At 49.9% G+C, this 19035-nt stretch overlaps 5 protein-coding genes across 5 annotated transcripts; 2 read left to right on the forward strand and 3 right to left on the reverse strand.

The window, feature by feature from the left end:
- Positions 1 to 391: 391 nt before the first annotated feature.
- Positions 392 to 1290, reverse strand: ACHE_80120A (uncharacterized protein; the record flags this gene model as incomplete). The annotated part of the gene is made up of 2 exons (XM_043283456.1): positions 392 to 713; positions 776 to 1290. The coding sequence occupies 2 exons, from the start codon at positions 1288 to 1290 to the stop codon at positions 392 to 394; spliced, it is 837 nt and encodes a 278-aa protein (XP_043140733.1).
- A 353-nt stretch (positions 1291 to 1643) lies between these two features.
- On the forward strand, positions 1644 to 6131 carry ACHE_80121S (fgaFS/easG family protein; the record flags this gene model as incomplete). The annotated part of the gene is made up of 10 exons (XM_043283457.1): positions 1644 to 2064; positions 2145 to 2595; positions 3047 to 3097; positions 3400 to 3838; positions 3893 to 4408; positions 4459 to 4832; positions 4906 to 5194; positions 5256 to 5417; positions 5470 to 5712; positions 5766 to 6131. The coding sequence occupies 10 exons, from the start codon at positions 1644 to 1646 to the stop codon at positions 6129 to 6131; spliced, it is 3312 nt and encodes a 1103-aa protein (XP_043140734.1).
- A 2770-nt stretch (positions 6132 to 8901) lies between these two features.
- On the forward strand, positions 8902 to 9417 carry ACHE_80122S (uncharacterized protein; the record flags this gene model as incomplete). Its single annotated transcript, XM_043283458.1, has 1 exon — positions 8902 to 9417. One exon carries the CDS (start codon positions 8902 to 8904, stop codon positions 9415 to 9417), a length of 516 nt encoding a protein of 171 aa, XP_043140735.1.
- Positions 9418 to 10671: 1254 nt separating this feature from the next.
- On the reverse strand, positions 10672 to 11313 carry ACHE_80123A (histidine phosphatase family protein; the record flags this gene model as incomplete). The annotated part of the gene is made up of 1 exon (XM_043283459.1): positions 10672 to 11313. One exon carries the CDS (start codon positions 11311 to 11313, stop codon positions 10672 to 10674), a length of 642 nt encoding a protein of 213 aa, XP_043140736.1.
- An 834-nt stretch (positions 11314 to 12147) lies between these two features.
- Positions 12148 to 18858, reverse strand: ACHE_80124A (putative polyketide synthase; the record flags this gene model as incomplete). The annotated part of the gene is made up of 4 exons (XM_043283460.1): positions 12148 to 12555; positions 12618 to 16679; positions 16754 to 18178; positions 18253 to 18858. 4 exons carry the CDS (start codon positions 18856 to 18858, stop codon positions 12148 to 12150), a joined length of 6501 nt encoding a protein of 2166 aa, XP_043140737.1.
- Between the last annotated feature and the right edge of the window lie 177 nt (positions 18859 to 19035).

The raw sequence follows: 19035 nt of genomic DNA on the forward strand, positions 1-19035 counted from the left end.
CTTAATGCCCACGTGAAAATGCTCTGACGTAAACAGCTTCGTACACGGATTGGCATTGCTTTGACTTAGTTCAAAGGTTCGGAGATAGTACTGTTGAAGGGCAGTACTAGAGAAGGGTCATCAGAGCCGTTATCATAGATGGCCAATTGGCGAGATTACAGTCCTTAAAGAAGATAGGTTTACTAAGGAGATGCCTGTATTGCCACGAAATTTGAAGCTCTACAATTCCAAAACTAGCCGCTGCGACGTCAAATAATTCCCAATAGTAACCTTGTTGATAAAGGATGTTTGACTGATAGATTCTAAGAGCCTAGCTGAGTACATCATGAATAAAGTCGTGAGCTTAGGCTGATTGCACAACGCCCTGCCACTTCCGCATCCTGTGCCTTCTCTACTTCTTGACCCCCATATACCAATACATCTTTCCGAATGGAGGCAACATCATCTCCTCACCACTTTTGATATCCCATCCGGTGAGATCCAGATCTGACTGTTTCTTGATCAACTGCGTGATTTCCTCTGGCGTCCGTCCGCGTATACACGACACGTAGCCGTCTACGGCAAAAAACAACTGAACCAATGGAACGAGGTAGGTGAAAAACAGGTGGAGAGGCGAGTGACTGAACCACAGGTAGGTCGTCAAAAACGGTGACAAGACAATGAAGGTGGTGTTGAGGAAGGCCGAAAGGGTGCGATTGGTCATTTCAAAGATCCTGCCATTTCTCTGTTAACCGAACTGTACGGACTTCACTTGTAACAGGAGGAGGAGACATACACAAAGGCATCAGCCTCTCGGGCAGCACTTCGCAGCACCGTGGCGGCCTCTGGCTCGTCGAAATGATGGAAGCACAGGTTGAAGATTCGACATTCTTTCTTGCCCGGCGCAGCCAGTCGCGGGGCACGAGTGGCATCCACCGGCCCGTCGATGTAAGAGATATGAGCACTACGTTTTGCCATGGTGGCCCATTTCTCCAGCGAAGGGTAGAGGTCGGTGAGGATGAATTGCACCGGCCCTTCGCCTCGTTGCTTGAGTTTGGCATTCAAGGTGGCCTCCATAATGGGAATGGGGCCTCCACCGCCCGCACAAGAGTCAATGAAGGTGAAGGAGGCCAAGTTGGGGAGATGGTGGAGGAGCAGATCGCAGACTTGCACGGCCGGCGAGTCTTTGGTTCCAGGGGCCCTGGTCCTCCACATCTGATTGCGAGCCATGTGCGAATATTCGCGCAGCCATTCGGGACACCATGGCTGATCGCCGAGCTCGAGCAGGTGGAATCGAGGGGTGATGATCATGTTTGGCTGGAGTGGAGCTTTCAAGACAAAAGGGAGTCTCCTTTTCTGCTCTTTTCGTTTTCTGCTCTTTTGGCATGGGGAGCTCTCCAATTAAGATAAATGGCTGGACTGAGGCTTCATCTCTTGATTCGGTCTTCGGGATCCGAGCAATATCAATATCCTTGAGACCCACGATGCCGATTCTGCGTGATGATGTCAAGCCGGATTTAGACTGTTCTTAAGTCCTATGGCCGTTGGAGAGCATCGCGTTTGTGTTCATACTATATTTAAACAGAATTCTGCATCGCCTACTCCTTCCTTCGTCTTTCCTACTCCTCATCCTCATCCACCACATCCATCACGGCGCAGTCATTATGCCTGTCCTTCTTACTGGCGGCACGGGCAAGACCTCCGTCCGTCTTGCCCGCTTCCTTCAGAATGAAAACATTCCCTTCCTGCTAGCCTCTCGTCGCGGTCTCTCCGCCGCCCCGTCCGGCATGCCGGCCGTCCAATTCGACTGGCTGGACCAGTCCACCTGGAAGGAACCTTTCCAGCACCGCTTTGCCGGGGGCGGCACCATCTCGGCCATCTATCTCATGGAACCCCTGGTCGCCGAGCCCTGGAAGCCCATGAACGAGTTCATAGACTATGCGCGCAAGGAACATGGGGTGAGCCGGTTTGTGCTGGTGGCGGGCAGCTCCGCGGAGCCGTCGCAGCCGGGCATGGGGATGGTGTGGCAGCATTTCCTGGACACCGGAGTCGACTACTGCGTGCTTCGGCCCAGCTGGTTCATGGGTGTGTATACCTCCTGACAGAGAATCCCCCTTTATATTCTGTGCTCTAGCTAACCTTGGGAATGACTTCTTCACCCGCAGAAAATCTTTCCGACGAGGCTCCGAGCGCGGTCATCCGCGATCAGGGTAAAATCTACACGGCATGCGGCGAGGGCAAAATCCCCTTTGTGAGTGCGATTGACATCGCGGCGGTCGCATTCCGGGCCATCACCGATCCCCAATCGCACAACTGCGACCACCGCGTGCTGGGCCCAGAGCTGCTGACCTACGACGAGGTGGCCCAGAAATTGTCCGCCGCGCTGGGTCGCCGCATCGAGCACGCCAAGCTGTCCGGGGACCAGCGGTACGACGGCCTGGTCCGCGTGGGGGTCTCGGACTACTTTGCTCGATTCCTGACAAACTTGGAGACCGCGGCGGCGACTGGGTTTGAAACTCGCTTGAACGATACCGTGGAGACCGTGACCGGCCGGCCCCCCCGAAGCCTGGATCTTTTTGCACACGAGAATCGAGGGGCGTGGCAGTCCGTGACTGAGTAAGCGCCGACATGTAACGTAACTCACCACCGAGCGGGTCATCCACCGCAACACATTAAATTCAATCCAATTTATTTACACCAAAACACCAAATTAAATTCAAATAAAGCTAGCTATTGCGTTTTTTACACTGCGTTCTTCGATGGCCGATCTCAAAGCAGTCAGTGCATCGCGGTGGCGCGCGCCCAATTGGCTGCATAGCTGTCTGAATAGCTTCATCTCCCTGCGTTGTCTGGCATTCAAACGCTTGGTTTGGTGTTAATATTGGCGCTGGCGTCTCCCCAATCGTAATCCCGTTTTCGAAGGCTATACGCTTTGTAGATTTGCTGCGTTTAGACGTTTGTCTTGCGTTAGCAACGCGTAATAGCTTGCATTGCTCAGCCAAAAATGCGTTGTTATGCATCGCAACTTCGCACCCCTTGATAATCTGGTCTAACGCGCGATTTGTAGGGCTAGCGGGGCTCTGTCGGCGCCGCCGAAGAAGGTGGTCGCAACCACAGAGTACATTGCCTCCGGGCATTATATAATCTAAATCCGCCAATTATATTCTAGATCACCACAAAGAATATAAAACCTACGGAGTGTCTTTCAGTGAAGCAAGAGAAAATAAAACTTGTAAAACTGGCTTTTTATTTCATTCCTCTGGTTAGTGAATACAAAAGAGGCGTGGGCATAAATATCACTCCGCGAAATTCTCGCCATGCTAAGAAACCATCTTCCTTTCTTTAATCAGGTTTTTCAGAAATCGGCTGTTTTATGAAAAGTTAGTAAACACCGCTGAGACCTGTTCTCCCCACGGTTAGTTTGCTCGCCGCCATTGCGCCGCCAAAGAAACAATCAAAAATCCCGGCCAGCACGAGCAAAGCCAGGAAAGGTGCTGAGGATGTTGACCCTGCTCCTGAGGCTCCTCAGGCTAACGAGCAATCTGAAAATGGTGGACCACTCCAGAAGCTCATCCATGACGATCGAATGGTCACCCAGCTTGACAGTGCATACCTCGGGAGTGTTGTGGTGGATATTCGTGCTCTCTCACATAATGAACGTAACCAAGCCATTGATGAACGTTTCATTGAGAAGCTTTCTGAGGCGTTCAAGTGTGGTGTTCGGCGTTTTGCACAGGAGGACCGCTTAAAAGTGACGACTACAAGCAAGATGTTGGAGACAGTTTTGGCAGATCATGTTACAGAAACGACTACGCTCATGGACCTCCACAAATCCCTTACCAGAAAAACTAGTGATCCTGTACGTTGACATTCTAACCATGGTGACTACATTGCTAACCGGTAACTACATCAGAATGAATTGATTCACATTCAAGTTTTGCCAGAAGGTACCACGTTTGAACTGCGAAATGGACAGCATCGGGTTTCAGCTATGCTCAAGATCCTTCAAGAGGCCATTGAACGCACTGATGCTGGGGAAGACATCACACGACCTGAAGCCCATGACTATCTGTGGGCCATCGACCTTTATGATGATGACAAGATGACAGAGGATACCCTTGCTGCCCTGATGGCCAATCGTGAAGTCATGCATCATTCAAACAGTGATGGCTACAATGCAGTCCAGATACTCGGTCGGCTGGAGAGTGTGCCAGAGAAAGAGCGAGGAGAAATTGTCAGAGGCTCAACTTTCTCTGACTGGGTGCAGACACTCTTTGGTCTGAATCTCACACACACTGCCCGGATGGGCTCTGTGATCAGCCATGAAGGCTTTCAGCCGTATGTTTTTCGATATGGAATGACACGATATGGAGAACGTCGCTTTACCTGGACCCTCGGAGGAAAAATGGTTTCATCAAAACTTGATTTTGTACGTTGATTTCCACATCAAAGGTTGAAGATGGTACTAACCACAGTCAGATCTGGTTTCAAGAGTTTGATAAATTTCTTGAGTTCACCACAAAGATCTTCGGGCATACCGCGCACCTCGTTCGATGTGAGGACTGGGAGTTAATCCTCAGTGTTGAGGCTGGTCGGCCAGACTACCCTCTTCGGCTCCTGTTTTATCCACGCCGTGAGGACTATTGGTTGAATAACAAAAAGCGCAAGAATCCTTGGCCTTTGCCTCCAAATTATCGGAATGAGCAACTCCCGCGACTCTCAAGCCCCTACCAAACCAATGACTATTGCTTCGACTGGCGTCGCCCAGGGTTTCTCAAGGATCTCAGTGAAGAAGATTACCACTTCATCTTTTCACGCCTAATGGAGAATCGAAATCTCCCATGTCCATGCTGGTAAGCTACAGTTCCCTGACTCCATAATCTCCCCACGGTTAGTAGCTTTTTGAATCATTAACTTTCTGACTAGGAATGATTGGTGCAACCTGGAAAAAGCAGTTGACAAGGTCAAACGGATTCTTCGCCACATAGCTATATGGATTGACCCAGACTGGACATACCCTGCAGCAGCCTCGCATGATCTGAAGGACTTCCAATGGGACTTGGAGATCCAAGACCTTCTTTTCGGAGACAAGAATTTTGATCGTCCATTTTCTCTGGATGCTGACCGTCTTCGGTTAGCTCATAATTTCATCGATGAGCTTGTGAGACAGGTCCAAACTGACAGCTTCTGGAAGGACCCAAAACTCAATGACCTAGTAGGTTGACCAGACAGTTCACTAGTACTGAACATGAAGTTGCTAATAAAATTGATTCTAGCTCAAACCACCCCCTGATACCCTTGCAAGTGCATCACACTCAGCTGCATATTTTGAGCGTTTCCTCCACCCGAATTGGGCTGCAATTATACAGCATGTTGTCAAGTCTGCCGGCCCGGTTCTGACCAATGCGATGAGCGCGTATAATGGTCTGGGCTTTTTAGTAGGTCCCCTCACTCCACTTTTCTTACCGTGGTGAGATTAACAAATTTTAGATCTCCAATCAGATGCCATACTCACCGTGGGGCCCGGTGATTGGCCGCACGCTTAAACAGAATCAAGCAGTTTGCCGAACTCCCTCAATGCTCAACAAGAATGAGGAGGAAGACTTGGTCCAGCAAGGTGAAATTTTTGGTGCCCTCTGGCACTACCGATCCCTCAAAAGCAAGATGCTGGAAACGATCAGTTGGGGGCTTAAGGGCGGGAAGAAGCGACCAGAGAATCTGATTGGATGTGAGGTAAGTGCTCCTCGCACTTTTAACCATGGTTAGAAACTCATTAGTTTCGTTAGGCGGAATATGAGGCGGCTGTGGTTGTTCTCAAGGACCAGGCACAAGTGCTTGAACGGTACGGCTATACACACGCAATCGATAATTTTTCCGAAGATTTGAGTGCATTTTCTTTGGATCGTTCAGAACCGGCCGCGATCACTATCAAGGAGACTCCTGGCTTCCTAAAATGTCGGCCGAAGATGTTCACAAGCCAAGCAGAGGAGATCCAAGCAAAGATCAAGGAGCACAACCGATCTATTCAGAAGAATAGTGTGATCAGACAGTCAGAGACCCAGAAGCGCAAGCGAAATGAGACAGAGGATGTAGAACCAGGAGAGGGTGTGGAACCGGAAGAGAACACAGAGGCAACTGACAACGAAAATTAAAATTCAAACCATGGTTAAAGTGTTTTTCTCAATTACAGAAAAGTTTGGGGTGTGTTGGGCGCTGAATTTGAAATTATGCTCTGGATTATTAGATTTTTCTCTTTTTTCTCATCATGTTTATATGAATGCTATGTACAATGGATTCTCCAGCAAATACTCCTTACACTTCTCATTCCTCACCTGCGCCAGCACCACAATCATCATTCAGTGATATACTTCCCAATCTTGACTTAGAGTCCTCTCCTTTTCCAGAGAGCCAGTGAAGTTTGCCAATTGATCCCTTTCTGAATACATCTTTACCATATTCCTCTGTTAACCGGAAAAACAACCCAATCGGCGACTTTGACCTGGATATCATTTCAAGCAGACATGGAACAAACACATGTGTCAAATATCCAGAACGCAAGAACCTCACCACTGAATCTGAGTTCATTCAAAAATGAGATGAGTTTATGCGTTGGTGGAGGACAACTATATCAGCTGGAAAGTTTGAGAAGAAGGGTAAAGACATGCGATGGGGAGGATCCAAACATTCTCAAGGTTGGCAGCATTTCATAGAAGTCGCACGTCTTGATGATGGCACTCCACATGCTCGCTGTATTCACTGTGAGACCTTTATTGATCATCCAGGTAGAGGCAATGGGACCAAAACAATGATCAGACATCCAAATACCAGGCAATGCACTTATCAGCATCCTCAAAAATGTCATGCTTCCATTCGAGACTTTCTTGGAAAAGGACCAGTAAGTGCAAAGTCTACTCCAATATCCTGTTATGCAAAACAAGTATACTAACTCAGGAATTCTTTCTATCTCCCAGATAAACACGCCAGACAAGACTTATTCTCGTGAGGCATTTCAGGAACAGGTAGTTCATTGCATTGTTGGTAACCGTCTCCCATTCCGACTCATTGAAAATGTACAATTTCGACGTCTTCTAAATCTTGCGGCTGGTCCGAACAAAGAGCTGCATTTTCCAATCGAAATGGTGTGAAAGATCTGCTAATGCAGCTTGCTCATACTTCTTGACGGAATACCATGGAAACCCTTCCTTCTGATAGTAAAATTTCGATTGCCCTTGATTGCTGGACAAGTCCGGATCAGAAACCATTCATGGCAGTTATTGGGTATTTCATCTCAGCGGATTTCCGGTTTTGTGAGACCCTTCTTGGTTTTTCTCCATTGGAAGGATCTCATTCTGGGGATCGTCTTGGATCTGTGCTCTTGAAAATATTGGGAAAGCATGATCTGTCTCATCGCCTCCTTGGCATTACAACGGACAATGTACGTATAATATACACATCCTCTCACCATGGTTAGAACATAAGAAATTGAGATCATACTGACTATTACAGGCTGGAAACAATGGGACAATGTTTGTCTACGTCACAGATTCCCTTGCCCAGACTTTAGATCCAGATGTTGCTCATGGCTTGCAAGACGCTTTGAACACACATGACTTCTTTGAGCATGCCATGGACAGTGGCCTACAAGCCATTCTTAGCACTCCACACCATCTTCCATGTCTTACACATGTCATACAACTTGCCGTCAATGCCTTTTTGCGTGAGCTAAAGATCGATGCCAAAAATGATGATGTTGTTGGCATCCGCTGGAATGATGATGATAAAAACCTGAGAGAAAAAGGATTGACTTGTACTCTCGAAAAAGTAAGGCTTTGATTCTATTTCCCCTTTTCTTTTCTTTTCTTTTTTCTTTTTTCTTTTTTTTTCTTTGTTACTTGTTCTCAGCTAATGCTAGATAGGTCCGGAAACTAGTGCGATATGTTAATGCCAGCCCTCAACGTCGGGAAAGCTTTCGACGATATCAGCGAATGGATTCACACAATACTAAAACACTTGGTCTTCTTCTAGATTGCAAAACTTGCTGGAATTCCACCTTTCTTATGCTTGAACGGGCTTATAAGTTGAGGGAGCCAATTCGAAGGTTTATCACCACAACGGATGACCATGCTATCTTCCCTCTGAGTCTTGCAGAACATGAATGGCGACATGTGGAGTACCTACTTCAGCTGCTTCGAGAGTTCTACTACTTTACAAACAGCCTGTCTAAGCACCATGGAGTCATAGTTCATAAGGCATGTGCCAATTTTCACCACGGTTAGAACCTTGCTAATATTTATACAAGGTGTATATGATCTACAACAGTCTCTTCAATCACATCGAGGATAATCAGCATCACCTTGAAAACAAACAGCGACCGTGGAAAAGGCAGCTTTATCAGGGTTTGTCAATGGCGCACAGAAAACTTTCAGAATATTATGGAAAGACATATGAATTTCAGGGCGTCATTTATGCAATCGGCACTGTCCTTGATCCATGCCAAAAGCTTTCTGTTTTCCAAGGAGCAAGTTGGGAAGAAAATGGTGGCTCAGGAATGCTTTGGTCGGTTAAATATGAGAATGTACTAAAAAAAGTCTTTTCTTATTACCGAAACAGATATCCATTGATCAACGAAGCGACTGCATCCTCCACCAATCTGAATGTAATTGATCAAGCTCTTCACCGGTACAAGCATCGCCGATACAACCAACAGTCTGACTCAAACGAACAATCACAGAGTCATCAATACACTGAACTGCAAAGATACCTGGATGATGAGCGTTAGTCTTCTTTTGTTACTTCTGCATTTATGACCTTTTCAATTGTTCTAACCATGGTGACTTTCAAGCAACTTTACCACTGGGTTCAGTCCCTGATGTCCTTGACTGGTGGCGTGATAATGCACCCCGTTTCCCAATCCTTTCTCGAATGGCCCGTGATTTCCTTGCAGTTCCAGCGAGTGGTGTTGGTGTCGAGAATCTGTTCAGTACTGCTCGGGATGTTTGCCACTATCGCCGTAGCCGCCTCGCACCCGAAACAATTGAAGCAATTATGATCCAAATGTCTGCTGACCGCTTTGAACTGAAACGGGAATACATATCTGTTGAAGATGGTGACAATGATGAGCAGAACGATGTGGGATATGTGGATTTCAATGTTGAATTGGATGTCAACTATATCAGTGATGAAGAGGATCTAGGTGGATTTGAGGATGATGATAGAGATCGCTGGGCTGATGACGATGAGGAAGATGGACTCAGTCTACCTCCACTGCAGTCTTACCAGCGACCGTCTGCCATCCATTCACCATCCATGAACGCAGAAGCTCATTCTACGACAAGCCAGTCGGAGGTTATAAACCCACATCCTCAATCTGCAACAACCCGGCCACGTCGTGTTATCCATGAACCTGGATATTTTCAGCGCCTTGAGAACGGTAAATAGCTGGTAGTCTTTGTGAGACTGAGTCGATGTACTATCCATATTGATCTTGGAAGTGCACGGGCTTTCTCATTCCTGCAGAGGTTGTAAGGGTTCCCCTTTATCATTGATGCTGGAAGATGTATGGAGTATCAGGTTTCAAGAATCAAGATAGTTTTAAAAAATTCCAACTCGTTTTCACTATGGTTAAAAATTATCATGACAATTAAAATGCGGGATGTAGCATGATCCTTTGTAATATAATAGCATAAGTTCATAACTTTGAGCTGACAAAGCCTCTCAGTCAAACACTCGGTTTCTTCAAAGTAATCGTTACACAGTATAGATACCATACAGTAATATATGTTTGGCTTCGTAATGGGGCCTAACGGGGCCTTGGGGCGCCCCAAACCCCGCTGCCCCAGTTCAGCCCGCCCCAACGGGGCACCCAAAAAATTAGCGGGGCGGGGACCTCTGCCCCAAACCCAGAGCGGGGTGAGCACCTCTGCCCCGAAGCCCGCCCCGGCGGGGTTTGGGGCGGGTTCGGGGCGGGGTCACGGGGCCATCTGTGACACTCTACCACTATCACAGTACCGATCAACTTCACCTTGAACAGTAGGTGCTGGCATCTCTGCTTGGTTTTCAGAAAGTAGTAAGGAAAGAATATTGGAATGGGTTGATTTCTGAATTTGCAATGGAGGTTGTTGAGTCTCAGAGAGCCGGTAGGGTTTGATCCAATCATCAAGACTCTCACGATAGAGGGCTGCATAGTCGATTTTCTGATCCTTCCAGTCCTTTGACTTCATTGATAAGAGGGCTTGCAGCAGCCATGTTGACTAGTTGGCTACTAATTGAGACTTAAGAATTCAGTGTAAAATTAAGTACAGGGTAAGGGTGTGACATGGGCGTAATTATAGATCCACCTGACATGACCTCTCAAGCGAGTCATGTGAGCACCCAATTAGGCTTAGCTACCTGACACGAGATTTACTAAGCACTCAATTCGGATTAGTTACCTGACACGACCTCTGACCCACCTACAGCTCACCTGTAACCTCATCTATACCGTCACCGCCTACGCATGTACACGTGGAGTACTACGCCCACAGAGCTAAGCACGGTTTTTTCAGTTGAAGAGTGATAAAATTAATATTAAAATCATCAGAGGTGCTTTCAGCGCCATCATCTTAACCATTGTTCCTCGGGACAGTTGGAAATCCCTCGACGCAAGTAACCAGCCCAAGCAACAGGAAGTGGCCAGTGAGGCAGACTCAGCTGTCACTCGAGAGGCGACAGAATAACACCCGAGCTGTGAGTCCCAACGGCATAGCTCCTCCAGCCTGCTTTCGGCAAATCAATGTCTGGGTCTCCCAACAAGACTTTCATGAACACCCCGTGAGTCACAACCACAACGTCCGTCCGCCGTTGGTGCTGAAGATCTTGGCCGATCGCGGCAATACGAGATCTCACCCTCAGTGCCCGCTCCTCGACAGCTTCGTCGGCTGCAGAATAGAGGTCCTCTTTCACTTGCCAACCTTCAGCCAAATCCTGAAAACCTAGTCTCGGAAAAGCCGCTTCCAAGACCTTAGTTGGGGACCCCGTATCACAGGGGAGGGCACTTCTTTCTTGCAAATCGGGGTCCAGGAAGAGAGCTGCGCCATCCTCCACCCCGTGCCCAGATTCGGAGTCGAAATACCGCTTATCAAGGATGTGTGGAAAAGCAGTGAGGGTAGTTTGGACGGCTCGCTTTAGTGGAGAAGTGATGATGACACCCACCTGGGGGGCGTAGGGGAATAGCTGGCCGAGCCCTGTGGCCTGTCGAAGGCCAAGAGGGGTCAAATCAGGATCCAACTGAGAGAAGTCGTGAGTGACATTGTGGACCGATTCTGCGTGGCGGACGAGATGGGCCTTCGAATCCATAATGAGGAACAAAATCAAAGGATCGATCCATCCAGGGTCTTGCTAGCCATAAATACAACGCAATCAGCCCTGGCAAATCACGGAAGCCCGAAGACGTAATTTCTGTGGCGTATTGCGTGACATGTCTCCCGAAGCAGCGCCGCGATGATCAACTCATTCACTGGCCAGACTGAGAGACGTTCGGATTGGCCTGCCCCTCCCAGGATACTGTCGACTAGCTCCCCTCTGGACGAAACCATTGGCCATTCAGATCAAGAGCATTTCTTGGCGCCCAGACAGTATCTCCTATCTCGATCGAACCCGGTGTTGCACTCGATTTTTACGAGACTGTCGATATTTGCTGTGAAATTCAACAAATCGTGAGTTCTATGACATGGGCTCAAGCTGATGCTCCCTGTCGGTGCGTCAATCCTCGCAACGATGATCACCTAGGAAGGAACATGTGGTGGAAGTGGATTGGTCCTCACCACCAAAAACAATCCGAGGCCCCAGTAATGTTTCTGAGGGTGTTCCCAGGCGAGATCCGGGATATGTTGAGATGCTTCCACCAAACGACGTCTTGGCGATGTGACCTACCGGACATTGCGGGACTCTTGCCAGCGACTCTCTCCTTGATGGTTTTAGGGTCTCCATAGAGAAGAAATCCAGTCGGTATACTTGGGAGGAACGTACAGTGAATAATAAAAAGCATTATAGCAGTACTCATGGATCTTGATTGACAGAATATAGCGGGTACCGAAGCGGCTTTAAATACAACAAAGACTGAGGTAGAAGTAGGAGGTTGGGTCAGAGAATGAAGGCGGGAGCTTCCCAGAAGGCATCTCTGATTCTACTTTACTTGAGGAATCCCATTTCGCGCCACTGCTGGACATATTTCCTCACATTGTCCGTGCTGATCGCACGCATCTTCTGTAGGTGGGTGGAATGCTCCCGTGCCCTTTTGGTATCGAGGATCAATCCACCACAAGCCATTCGAATGAAATGATCGTCCAAAAACGCCTCAATTCGTAGAGCGGGGTTCTCGGTGAGATCGGACCACTGGTGCATGCGATTGAGCCACTGGTCGAATGGGACGATGTTGTCAGACGGGATGCCCAGCTCTTGCGTGAGTATGGAGGACATCTCCGGCCAGGATTGTCGAGTGGGGTTCTCGACATGGTATATGGGATAGGCAGGGCCTGGTTGCAGCAGGACTTGCCCGAGAACGGTGGCGACGTCATTCACGGGGCACCATGACAATTCCTGGAGAAAAGCAAAGAACCATTAGCATTGTTATCTGTATTTGACCGCGTCAGGCAACATACTCCTTGGAAACCAGGGAAAGCATTCAATGTCTGAGCCGACTTGAATAAAAATGCCAAGTGTTCGACAGGATTCCAATATCCAGACAGACTTGATCCCGCGATCTGGCCAATACGAACAACCATGGCATTGAAGGTATCCGGGTATTGTTGCAGCGTCGCCTCTAACATGCCCTCACAGACGAGCTTGGCCAGGCCGTATCCAGAGGGCAACGTCGAGTCAACTGTCATACGTTCCTCGGGGATCAAGGTCCTGCCACTCCACTGTGGATAGAGTCCGACTGTTGCAATGGAGGAAACGAACTGGAATGCAAGCTTGAAGCCCCGCGGTCTGATGCCTGCGGCCGTCCTCGCAAAGTCGATCAAGTTTCGCATTGTCTGGAACTGGGGCTCAAACCCTTTCACCGGTCGGTTGATGGTCATCGGCCACGCGTTGTGGACAATGTGAGTCACGGTGCGCGCTAACTCCTGATACAAGTCGCTGGGAAGCCCCAGAATTGGTTTGCAGGTATCTGATTCAAACACCTTGAGTTTTGCATAGTCCTTTGCATTCAGAGAGATACCGCGCGACTCGAGTGCCTGCTTCTGACGTAGCTCCGGGTCACTAACGTTGTGGCGGTTCAGACAAACGACTGCCTGAACTCCAGGCTGGGATGCCAGGTGTGCCACCATGTGTGAGCCCAGGCTACCGGTGCCACCGGTAACGAGGACAACGGACTGCTGTGCTGCGACCAAAGTCTCTGATGTCGCGAGATGAACAGGCGCCACGAATCCCTGTGTATATGTACGAACATATTCGTCAACCGCCCTTTGGGAATTCTTGGGATCGACATCCATCGAGACATTGATAGCTTGACTCTCTGTGACCGCAACTCGAGGTTCATCCTCTTCTCCCTCAGACGATGTGGCTGGCGTCACGTCCATTCCATTCTGGCTATCACTCTTGTCCTCGCTCGTCGAGCTTCCGTCGTCCACGATTCCTCGCGAAGTGTTGATGCATCTTACCAGGCTCGCGCAATCGGTCAGCTCCATCAGCTGTATGGGATCCAGAGTACAACCAAAGACTTCTACGATATCTCGCGCCAGTTCCATTCCCATGAGGGAATCAATGCCGATATCCGCCAAGCATGTGCGCTCATGGATTTCGGCAGGATCAGCGCCGGAGACGTTCGCCAGAAGCTCAACGACTCTCCCATACACATCATCAGGTGAAGATGCTTTCTTTTCTGGAGTAGCGGCAGCTATTCCGGAAGTCGAAGGCGCAGCGGCATAGGGGGATTTTGCGACTGGAGCAATAGAAGTGGGCTCTGCACCTGCCATACCGGGGGTGAGCCTATTCATAAGCTTCCCGAGAGCGACCTTATTGACCTTCTGGTATTGAATGCCCAAGATAACCCCCAGAAGCTCACCGTTACGAGGATCAAAGACAAAGACATCGCTCAGGAAGATCTTATCCGACGGGCGGCTATGAATTGCGAGCACATCATACGAGTCGGGGGGCGTTGCCATCACGGGGTGCCGAGGAGAACGGATCAATTGCTCGATCCGGTTGGAGATAAAAACCTCCTGGCTGGGAACATCACTCATACAGTTGACGAAAATGCCAGCAACCTGACAGAATGAATCGCATAGGGGACAATCCAGCCAGGTGTCTCCTGTATACTGCTTCACCACGCGACCGGCCGACCGATTGCCCTTGCCAACAACCTTGCGGACTCCCTGGTACATGCTGCTGTAGTCGACAACCTCTGCAAAAGACTTATAAATCTGGCGACCCTGAATGATATCGTCGGCATCATCACTGCCAAGAAGGCTGAAGCACTGCTGGTGGTCCACAAGGCGCTCGAAGCGTCCAAAGTCTATCAGGAACTTCGAATCTTCCGTCGAGCGAAACAGAATGTTGCCTGACACGTGCAGACTGGTGGTAGCGTTGTTGTTCTTGTTGTTGCTCGTCAGTTGGCTGATCATTTCCCACTTCCACAGATGATGCTCAGGACCCTGCGCCTCTACATCTAGCCACAATGTTCGCGTCGGGTCCACGCAGACCGGGTTGTGATTATCCAGTCCCTGAAGCTGGGGTTGAAGGTCCTGTCCTGCGAACTCGGGGTGTAAGCTTTGAATCGTTTCAATAGCCAACTCCAGCTGCAGCGTGCTGGGGCACAACGGGGCGGAGTGGGCCACAGTATGACCCTTGATATATTCCTCGAAACGTTTGGTCTCGGTGTGAATCAAGAACCGGGCTTTCCGTTGCTGGGAATCCTGATACCCGAGGAAGCTCCAGAGGCTGTCTTCACGGGGTGCTGGTTTCGAAAGAGCATCTGCCGGTAGCTTGTGCGGAGCTTTCATCTCCAACAAGTGATTGAACTTCTCGAATTGATAAGGGGGCAATAACAACGGACTGTAAGCCGTACCCTGCTGGCGATTATGCGGCCAGAAATTGACATCCAAGCCTTGAGACCACAGGGCTGTGAACATGTCCACAAATAATGAAGATTCACCGACCAGATTCACTGCTTGGAAGTGAGAGGACGAGGGATCACCCAGGGCACGCGCAGCCATGCCGGTGATGCTGGAGTTGGATCCCGCCTCCAGCCATATCGCTGACGGATACTGCTTTGCAAGCCGTTGGACAGCATTGTTGAAGTAGACGGGGTATCTCATATGCTCCGCCACATAGATCGCACTCGATGGTGCTGCGGACTTGAACTCGGTGGCGCTCTCCACGTGGATTGTCGGTGGGTGGAAAACAAGGCTCTCGCCCACTTTCTCCAAGTCCGCCATGAGAGGATCCACGAGCGTAGAATGGAAGGCATTGCTGACGTTCAGCCTTTTCATACGGATTGATGCGAAGCGAGGTTCACTCTGCAGGGCCTGGATTCTATCCATGAACTTGGCCGGGCCAGCCAGAGTGAAACTTCTCGGCCCGTTCACGCAGGCAATGGAGGCAAGGTCAAGTCCTTCAGCCTGATTGCACTGGTCAAGAAGACTGTCTACCTGGGATCGGTCGGCCTCCACGGCAATCATGGCTCCTTTTTCCTCGCCCCATGAGTCCCGGACCAGCTGGGCCCTGCCAGCAATGAGCCGTACCGCGTCATGCAGCGAGAGTACACCTGCAATGCAAAGCGAGGTAAGCTCACCGAAGCTGTGGCCAACTACTGCGGCGACCTGTACGTTGCATTCAATCCATGCCCGGGCACAGGAATACTGCAGGGCAAATAGGGCTAACTGAAGCTTGACCGTATCCAGAATGGGCGATTTTTGGAAAATCTCAGGGTATATCCCATCGAGTCCCAAAGACTGGCAGACAGCGTGGCATTCATCCAAATGAAGTCGTAAGATGCCCACATTCTCAAAAAGACCCGGATTAAGCCCGACAGAGGTGGAAACCTGTCCACCAAAGCAAAGAATGACAGGTCTTTCGGGTCTCCGGGCTGTGGAAAAGCTATGGCCGCTTTGGAAACTTCTCAACTTCTGTTCGAGATCTTGCATAGTCTCACAGCTGAAGATAAGGTTCTGGGGCAGGGATCGATTGGATTGAACGGCCACATTGAAAGACAGGTCGGCTAAAGACACCGAGCAGGGAACTGAGCCTACATAGGACAGCAACGCGGTACAATATGCCTGGAGGCTGGGTTCATCCAAAGCGGAGAGCCAGAAAGGATGAGATTTGAGCGGGTTCATTGAAGGGGCATGGCCTTTTGACGCTGGTGATAGAGACCGTGGCACCTCCATCACCACCAAGGATGCGTTCGACCCAGAGGCACCATAATTATTGATCAGAGCAGCTCGGAACTCCGCTTGCCACGGCTTGATAGTGGTGGAAATCTCCATCTTGTCGGCAGGCGTGGCTTTGATCGCCGGATTCATCGTCTCAAAGCCGACCTGGGGAGGGATCGAGGTCTTGTGCAACATCAACAAGATCTTCAACAGGGCTACGATCCCAGACGCGCATTCGAGGTGCCCAACTAGGCTCTTGACTGATGTCAGCGCCAAGGGGCCCGTATCTGAGCGCGCTGAGCCTCCTAGAACGCGACGAATGCTTTCATATTCGGCGGGATCTCCGACCTCCGACGCATCACGATAGGGTTAGCATGTATGGGTCGACAGATAATCCATGAGCAAAAGAGAGACAAACTCACCACAGTACCTGTCCCGTGAGCCTCCACCACCGAGACTTGTGAGGGTGCAACATCCGCCTTGCTGAGCACATTGACAAAGAGGTCCGAGAGAGATTTATCATTGGGGACAGTGATGGGTGTGCAATTCTCATTCTGTTGCACTGCTGTAGCGGCGATGATACCATAGATATGATCTCCATCAGCGATGGCAGCCTGTGCCTTCTTCAGATAAACTGCGCCGCAGCCTTCTCCTCGGCAATATCCATCTGCTTTGGAATCAAAAGGCTTACAGGGTCCCGTGGGACTGAGGAATGATGCGCCAGCAAGATTCTGGTACCAAATGGGACCTCCCAAAATATTGACCCCTCCCGCCAGCGCTTCCGTGCAGTCGCCCACCAGGATGGCTTGACATGCATGATGCAGGGCTACCGCGGCTGCAGAACAGGCAGTATCGATGGTGAGGGAGGGGCCTGTCCACCCAAAGTAATGGCTGACCTTCCCAGCCACGAAGCTTTTCAGAGCCCCAGTGGCGGAATAGGCATTTGCGGGGTGACATGCCACGTTATTCTCATAATCGACATTGCTCACACCGATGTAACATCCCACCTCAGGATTAGGGTGACCGGAGAAGTATCCTGAGTGGGCCACTGCCTGGTATGCGGTCTGCAGCATCAATCGCTGCTGCGGGTCCATGGCTGCGGCTTCCCGGGGACTCTTCTTGAAGAACTTATGATCGAAGCTATCATAGTCTTGAATGAAATTCCCGTACCATTTTCGCTTGGGATCTGCCTCCCGATAACTGGTTTCGAATGTCATTCGCTCCTCGGGTACTTCTTGATGCTGTGAATCTCCCTCGCATAGCAGGCTCCAGAATTCCTCCAAGTCATTTGCTCCAGGAAGCTTACAGGCCATCCCGATCACCGCAATATCCGAATCAGAGACTTCTCGAGTCTCTGAATGACGGCGACGATGCTTCGACGATTGGAGATCGGCGAGGTGGACTACTCGCGATCCTAATTTTGAAACCAAGGACGGCGGCAGGCAGCGTTCCCAGCTTAAGGATATGATCTCAAAATCAGAGCCGGCCAAATCTGAATTCAGGCTCGACACAGCCTGATACCAACGACACTGATGCAGCAGGATCGACTCGAGGGCGATGTGATGTAGCCTTCCCTGGGTAATGTACCCCGGATCAGTATTCGACCGGGTGAGTAACACGAGCTGCGAGGCGTCTGGAAACTGGAAGGCTGGGTTGGAGTCACAGAAGCAATGGGCAGCATCGACATGAGTGGCATGGTGGTCACGACTGTGGAACCGCCCACGCAGCCCGAGATCGGTCACGGCGACATCGATACTCTTCAGCTTCTGTACCAATCCCGCAGCGCAGTTTCGTGAGGTAATGAGAGTCGCTCTTTTCTCGTCGGATAGGACCGAAATATGGGTACTCTGAAGATAGCCCTAGTCGTCAGCATCAAACCCCCCAGTCGAGCTGCGCCCTGGATTTTACGGGGGTTTCTTACCTGAGGATACTCCAGCAACAGTTCGTCAATTTTCTGGGATGTTTGGGGGTTGTTCCAGAGGATGGAATAAGATACAGATTCCCCAAGGCTATCGGGGGCCTCAAGGGCACCAACTATACCACCAATGAGCATCGCCAGTCGGATCGCCACCCCTGCGTATTTCTCGAATTGTTCTGGTGTTGCTGAGCTGGCCACCGCAAACGCGGTCAAGAGACCGGTGCAAAAGCCCAATGTTTCTTCCGTCTTTGCTGCTGGGCGTGAGGCTAGCTGTGTATTATTATCCCGATACTCAAGATACTGCACTAGCTGGGTCACGACCACCATCGGTGCTAGAATGGTAGTGGGGAGGGGGAAGGGCAACTGCGGTGGTTTGCTGGTGGTCAGATCTTCATGCCAGGCACGAAGCAACTCAGCGCCTGGCAAAGCCTGCAGGTGAGGGAAGGCGCGGGAGATGCTCTGCCACCATCTCGGTAGCTCAGCGATAGTCTTCACGATGACCTGGCCATACTGGGCGTTACCCTGTATTGTTGATCGTAGGTGCGTGTACTGTTCAAGATTGAAAGAAAGCAAGTTAGGCCCGAACAAGAGGACCCTTGTACCTGACATTGGGACGGGATTCCAAGCCAGAAATTGTTTCTGTGTGCCAAATATGATGCGTAAGGTAAAACTCGAGAGACAGTTGGTGTATGCTTAGGGACATCTATGCAAGAGAAGGAAGCTGTAGTTTATTTATATCTCTCATACAATGGACCACGGACTCCGAGAAATACAGAATGGGGCTTA

The sequence above is a fragment of the Aspergillus chevalieri genome, chromosome 8, assembly GCF_016861735.1.
Source record: "Aspergillus chevalieri M1 DNA, chromosome 8, nearly complete sequence".
Classification (NCBI taxonomy): Eukaryota; Fungi; Ascomycota; class Eurotiomycetes; order Eurotiales; family Aspergillaceae; genus Aspergillus; species Aspergillus chevalieri.